The 7500-nt window shown below is 40.5% G+C and overlaps 1 protein-coding gene across 1 annotated transcript; it reads left to right on the forward strand.

The window, feature by feature from the left end:
• The first annotated feature begins 5036 nt into the window (after positions 1 to 5036).
• LOC138041891 (adenosine receptor A2a-like) lies at positions 5037 to 6002 on the forward strand. Its single transcript, XM_068887573.1, has one exon. The coding sequence runs from the start codon at positions 5037 to 5039 to the stop codon at positions 6000 to 6002; it is 966 nt and encodes a 321-aa protein (XP_068743674.1).
• The last annotated feature ends 1498 nt before the right edge of the window (positions 6003 to 7500 follow it).

Below are 7500 nucleotides of genomic sequence, written 5' to 3' on the forward strand. Positions count from 1 at the left end.
AAACACCACATTTAATTGGCTGTATAGTGTCCTACTTCCTATTGTTTTTTGTGGTAAATCCATTGTTATCTTTGTTCCTTCTATTGTTCTTTTGGCCAATCCTGAAGCTCGTTCAATGAGGTACGACATGACCCGAAAAACAGGGTTACTGGTCACGTGAGTGAAAACACTGTATTTTATTCTTATTTTAATGTAGCATTCACATTTAAATTATATGGAAAAATCTGCAAGAAAACATTTTTATTCCCAAAGGGTTTGAATTGAGTACAACATCGATTTAGCCGATTTGGTCTATTGTTTCTTCTCCCGCAAAACTTTCTTTTAAAAATAAACACTTCTCTGACGCTGATAGGGACTAGGCCAATTTGGGCAAATCTTTCTCTTGGTTTATGGATTTTTGTTTGAAGATAAAATATTAATTACAGTTACTCTTAGGACCTTGAGTGTTGGTCCGGACGGACGTTGGACCAGCGAACTCCCACACTAAAGCCCGATGCTCTATCAACTGAACCAACCGGTCAGCGTACTTTACTTATGACATGACTCCTCACGACTTCAAAAAACAGTGCTTAAAGCAAACGCTCTCTTAGTGCAAAAAGTATCCGGAGCGCGTTTCAGAACGACTAAAAATGTTTCATCGATTCTCTCATTTTCTTTTCTTCCGCGGATTTCATACGAGTCAGTTTGCTCCTGGATAACTGGAAACATATATTTTTTCTCCCTCTCCGAACAATTCGGAATAATAAGCATAAAGTATATACATGCCTCTCAATATAAATGAAGTTGAGTGAGTCGCCAAATTGTTGAGCTCGGTTTGCGGGGCGGAGAAAAACAGACAGGCCACTTGGAGAAATCTGGCTATGTGACTTTGCACATAGCCGGTTTAATAACAATGAAAATATTACGTCACAAACTTAAAGAATTGATCGCACGCCCAGCGAAGGTGGGGATCTGAAAGCGCACCACAGAAGTAAACTGAGAAAAAAGAAAGAAAGAAGGAAAGAAATAGTGGAACCTGGCAATGGGGAAGAGGAGGGTGAAAAAGTTTGACAAACAGATCAGTCGAGCTTGAAAAGCGAATGAATATTTACCGCGCTTTCTCGGAATGCAACAAATTCCCCATAGGGGATACTTGATAATTGCTACTCCCCAGGAATGACGACGTCACACTTTGCTGAGTGCATAATTATGCATGCATTATAAATTTTTATTATTGAGATGCATAAAATTTTTATTGGCAAGCCAATAACACCTACATGTATTTATACGATTTTCAAGAATGAGTGTACTTTGGGCTCAAAAAGCAGCTTTCGATAAGGAATTCTCCACTCCTATCTTTTAATAGTTGTAGTTTGTTTATTGATACCAATTGCAGCCCATGCAAAGGCTGGATTACAGGTACAGCGCAACACCCTAATTAACAATACTATATGCATAACGAAAAGTTACAAAATCTTTAAACCTATTAGTATTAACAAGAACCTTGTTTTGAAGCTGGTGCCTTAGATTGTATTTTGATTCATTAGTAACCAACAACCCCTCACATATGGGAAGCAGTGGGCTACCAGATTTAACGCTTTTCATGAATTTGACGCACGACTCAGCCCTACGAGCTTCCAACGGCGCAAGGCCGGACTGACACAGCGCTTCCTGGTACGATACTCCAGGCAAAATAATTGAACAATGCACGCTTTTGCATTCTTTCTAGAGCGCAGCATAGAATTGCGGGTAAATTTGAAAATACAGGTGAGGCGTATTCTACAACAGAACGAATGATTGCGCAATATTATGTTTACCATGTCTGGCACACTAACACCTGATCGCCTAAGAGCCCTTAGTATATATAACCTTTCGTTGGCTTTCTTCAGGATGTAGTAGACGTGAGTGTCCCATGTCAAGTCGCGCGAGATATACACTCCAAGCAACTTGAAGGACACGACGCGCTCCAGGATTGCATTCCCGACAACAATGGGACGCAGCACACAATTATTATACTGCAGAAAGTCAACACTCATTTCCTTACATTCACACGGGTTAAGGGTCATATTGTTAGTGACAGCGTACCGGCTTATGTCTTGAAAAATAAAATTAAGAACCGATGGTGAGTTCCTAGGAACTATTTCTACAACTGTCAGGTCATCAACAAACTTAGCTCTAGGTGGCCATAACGATACCAGGTCATTAACCATTACTGCATAAGATAACGGGCCAATCTTCGTCCCTTGGGGAATTCCTCCATTAAAAACCATAGGAGACGAGGTAGCAGACGAGATAGTAACAAACTGAGACCTACCGTGGAGGAAACAAGCTACCCACCGTAACAAACAATTATGGAGATCAAACTGGGCTAGTTTACGTAGTAAGATCTGGTGGTCTATAAGGTCGAAGCCTTTCCGGAAATCTGCAAAGAACAACCTTGCTAAGCAACCACCCTTATCAAGGGACTCAAAAATTATGTGCAAAATAAATGCTAATGCGTGAGATGTCGATTTTCCAGCTACAGCAAACTGCTTAGGATCAAGATTATTATAGGTCAAGAAATTCTAGAAAGGGTGAAACCCTCCATAACTTTAGCTAACTGACAAGTTAATGACACAGGTCTTATATCATTTTCGATTGACATTGGGGGCATCTGCTTAGGTAAAGGTCTGACATCCCCGCACTTGAATAACTCCGGTAAATAACCCTCCATAAGGGACGAATTGTACAGATGGGCGACAACAGGGGCAAGCTCGAAGTCAAACCACTTAAGTACAATGTTCGGTATACCGTCGGGACCGGGTGATTTCCTAATCTTTTCCCCACGAAGTGCAATTCCAGCTTCCCCAGGAGTTACAAAGAGCTCTCTTTGAATGTTTCTATGATCAACCTCAATATCCATGACATTAACAGGCGCCGTTGAGTGGCACAAAACCTGATGTGAGGTCAGCGAAAAACTTGTTGATCTTTCCGAACAGATACTCAGTGGTTGAACCATCTAACAATTGGTAAAACCATGACCTATTACTTCCAGCTGAACCAGCAAGGTACTTAACGTCTTTCCACCACTTACTAGCATTAGACTCTCTCAGGTGCTTAACTTTTCCTTCGTAAAAAACCCACTTGGCGTAGTTGACCGATCTTTGGACCTTGCTATGTAACAACTTAAACAGAGGAGAGTCTTTTCCGTGCTTGGCCAAACATCTCTGCCTCTTAGATATTAACGCCTTAATTTGACTAGTCATCCGCATGGTATATGACAGCCAGTAGCACTGACGAAACTGACCTGGGGAGCCGGCGGGGTCTGAGCTGTAACCATAGGCATTCAGAAACATTTCCAGGATTTGCAAACTGAGAAACCGTCTTACAGTGAATGGTACTATTCACTTGCACAGCAAGACCACTACAACGAGACACTGATCGATCTTTCCGAAAGACAATGAAATCACTCATAGCAATCGCCTAGACTGGAAAGTAATTAGTAAGCCAAAATTCTGATAAACAGATGTCGACATCCGCGTTGTTTTGGCGAGCGACACACTCGAGTTCATCGACTTTACAAGTCAAAGAACGTGTGTTAGAGATCAGAAGGGACGGAATAGACGCTTTAGGTTGAACGCTGGGCCGAGAGGAAAAAACCAGTGCGTTGTTGACATCAGAATGCAAATGATCCCGTTCAAATTTTCCCACCGTCTTTGAGATCTTGAGTCTCGGCGCTCTTTCACTCGCTTTCCCGATCTCTTTCCACGATATCTGAAAATATCGTTATCCTTTAGGACAGCTATAAGCGTCGAATCAATGATCGCGTGTCTTCGAAACCTTTTAAGCTGGTCCCGAGAGTATTGTAGTGGAACTTGGATCTGGCGAATATGTAATTTTCTTGATACTCCACTCGATAAATGCTACAGCTTAGTCTCGAACAGGTCGAAGCATAAGGACCAGGCTTTTTCGGAACATCAATAAATATTGTAATGTCCACTGGTGGGTCGTGGCCACGGATTAGTAGCGACGTTAACCCATACTTACTAGATTTGGTTGCCGGGAATCTTGATCTTGCGAAACCGACTGAAAGCAAACGACGTGTAAGTGGTATTGGCACACCAAAACTCGCAGCCATTACTGACAAGCGAGTCCCATCATCATTTCCAACACAAGGACGTGAAGTTAAGGTAAATAAGAAAATCGATTGGCTGAAGAATACCAGAGCCAAAAGATTCGTGGCCGCCATGATCGGCGCCTGCCTGCTGAGAGCTTTGATTCTCTTTTAACGAAGCCGTTATCTCTGCCATCTTCAATTGTTCCTTTTGTCAATTGAGATTGAGCAAAACACAGAAATAACATTAGCTGTTCCTTTTTCTCGGGTTTTAATACACGGTTTTTCAATTTGAGTTTCTCTTTGATTGTTCACAATTTTATAAGCAATTCAAAGTAGTTAGAAAGAACGAGCCTTAAAAACGAATAAAACAGTATTTGTTTTGTGGACTGCTGTCTGTTTTTTCCTGTGATTTTTCAAACTGAAAAACCTTAATTTTAAAAATGCGAACCTTAGATGATGTAATCAGCTGTGCACCATATGTTTAAACAAAAATTTCTTTTTGACCAATCCGGGCAGAGATTTACGATTCCTCATGTAATGGAAACAAATAGTTCCCAGTTCAATTTGCTGTTTTTAATTGTTTTTGATTTTCTAGGCAAAAATTCATCTTGTTTGTATTTAAAATACAGAAAAGCATTCATTCCAAAGTAAAAGAAAAATTGCAGAAACGAAGGAAAGTTATCAGTTCCTTCCAATATACTGCATACAGGCATCCGGTTTAATTAAATCCTCGTTAAAATGAGGTCCTTCATCGAAGGCAAGGGTTGACAACATCATGAACGCTTCAGCGCATTGAAGTGATATTTACAAGGGCTTGAAAGGAAAAAAGTTGATCCCCCACTTGTCTGAAGCAAATTTAAGTTTGACGAGCACTTAACACAGCTGTCAGGTGTCTTCTTCCTTGAGCAACGAATATTGCATAAAGCAACCCGGTACAGCAAAGGCCTTCGTATGGAGAAGTATGGCGAACAGTACCAGCAACCATACTCTAAGTTCCAGTCGTGGTATTTTAACGGAACCATTGGATACTTGGTATTGGATCATCCGCGGTATCATTGCTGTGCTTACAATCACTGGAAACTGTCTCATCATTTATTTTATAACTTGCAGACGACATCTGCGAGTAACCAGTAACTGGTTCGTTCTATCCTTGGCGATTGCAGACTTTTGCATCGGTTTGTTTGTCACACTTAGTGAATTTGCCTGTAAGTTTTATTTTCGATGTGACTGGTACTTGCAGATTGTATTTTATAACTTTCTGCTTTTTTCTTCAACAACGAACCTTTGGGCCATGGCAATCGACAGATACATTGGTATTGTGCACTCTCTGAGGTATGCGTCGTTGGTGACAAGCAAGCGAGTAATTGCAATGGTGGCCATAGCCTGGAGTTCCACATTCGCTGCAACATTTGTTCGCCTCCTTTGGTTTCAAAACGATCACTTTCAACAGAAGATCGAAAAATATTATCGAGTGGCCGTGGATGTTTTATTCGGCATTGTTTCTTGCCTTTTACTAATTTTTATTTATCTTCGTATTGTTTTTATTTCACGAAAAGTATCCAAGCAAATAACCACCCAAGCAGTTGACATAAATCACAATTACAAACCAAAGGAGCTGAAATTTCGAAGCCGGCATAGGAGACAAAATTTGTCTACAAGCCTTATTGGCTCCGTTATCTTGTTACTTGTTCTTTGTAACAGCCTAAGTATCTCTTCATCCTTCTGCTTTACCTACAGGCTTTGCTCTATTGAGCCGGTTCTCATGAAAGTAGCGTACTTGCTCGTTCATTTAAACTCCAGCGTTAATTTTGTCGTGTACGCATTGATCAAAAAAGATATTCGTCTTGACATCAAACGTATGTTCCGTTGTCGCAATTCAGTCGAACCGCCTCAGACTACTTTCAGTATTGTGGAGAATATTCCATGATGGAGTAGTCGCTAATCTAAGGGGTAAGGTGGTTTGTAACCGTGACTCTACGCATTAAGGCAACCGGGCTGGATAAAATTTGCTGCTGAAATTTTTGAGCGAGCATAGTTTGTACCATCGTTGATGTGAGTTCCGTTTTACCTTTATCCATTCATTCAAATGGAACAATATTTTTCTTGTATGACCTAAAAACCGCGTTTATCGCTCCAAAGGACGCGTATGGCGATTACAACTCAACACTGCCAGGATATCTTAAAAGACTTAAAGAATACTTAACTGGAAGTAAACGAACGCAACCGCAAATGAAAAGCAAAACGTGTAGCATAGCACAGAAACAATAAGATAGTGATCCGAAAGCTTTCCGACAGGCAATCGTCACGCGTGCCCACCCACACACTCATTCATCCAAGAAATCGAAAATTTCGCCGGTATGCGCGATGCCATACCACAAGAAAGTCATGCTTAAGAAAGCGGCTGGCAAGGTCAGTTTAGCCTGGTGGCTCGCAAAAAATAATTTTTTTAAAACCTTAAAATGATTTTAAGTGATACTTTATCCCAAATTTTTTCAAATGGAAAGTTGTCAGTGCTTTCGTCGAATTCACGCAATCATATACAGAAATCTGACCGGAAAGGAAGAACAATCCTAGCCCCAACGCCAGCGATTTTTGTCAACTCAGTTCTATAACTTTTACACAATTAATTACTGGGTTGCCATATGGCAATCCAGTCAAAAACTCACTCGGCATTTCGATTAGGTTCCAGGGGGTAACAGAAATGCGTAGATTTCAATTTATCCGTTGGGCACAGTAGAATCGTTAATAAACCTGCAATGGCGTCGAGGTGGATGTAAAGCGAATGGCGTTTGAGCGGATCTTTAAACAAAATATACCCTTATGAAGCTCAAAAATGGAACGTCGATTCGATAAACAAGACAGGAGGTGAAAAATAAATATCTGGAATCTTCAAAGGGACGATTAATGGACTTCAACAACGGCTGCATCTTTCGATCGACCGTCGAGCAATATGCTGTATTTCTAAATATTTTACAAACTGTGGTGTTGTGTACAACACTGAAACCAAATGGCAAATTGCGTGATAACTTTGTCATATTGAATATGGGTTTAACAGGCTCATTGAAGGAATCGAACACCTTGAATGCATCTTTGATCTCTGTTGTCTGGATTTATATTTATTGGTACTCAACTCAACAAGAATTATTTGAAATAAAGCCTGATGTCCATTTTTTGTTTCATTTTTCAAGGAAAGGGTTCTTCAGCAAGGGGTTTGATCTTGAACACTGGTGGGAAATTTATCTAGTTGCGTGTGGTTTAATTTTGAGACGGAGTGTCACGCCTTGTTTGCACGCACGCAAACAAAACAGAATACCAGTAATAGCTCATACTTGCTGGAAGAAGTTACTTTCTTCTTTCTAACAGCAAATATGTTTTGTTTCAATAAAATTTTTGGCTGATTTTTCTGTCTTTTTAAGTGTGTCTTT

This window comes from Montipora capricornis, chromosome 3, assembly GCF_036669925.1.
Source record: "Montipora capricornis isolate CH-2021 chromosome 3, ASM3666992v2, whole genome shotgun sequence".
In the NCBI taxonomy this organism is placed as follows: Eukaryota; Metazoa; Cnidaria; class Anthozoa; order Scleractinia; family Acroporidae; genus Montipora; species Montipora capricornis.

Coding starts and splice junctions, on each gene's coding strand:
- LOC138041891 (XM_068887573.1), top strand. CDS start 5,037: ATGGCGAACAGTACCAGCAACCATACTCTAAGTTCCAGTCGTGGTATT.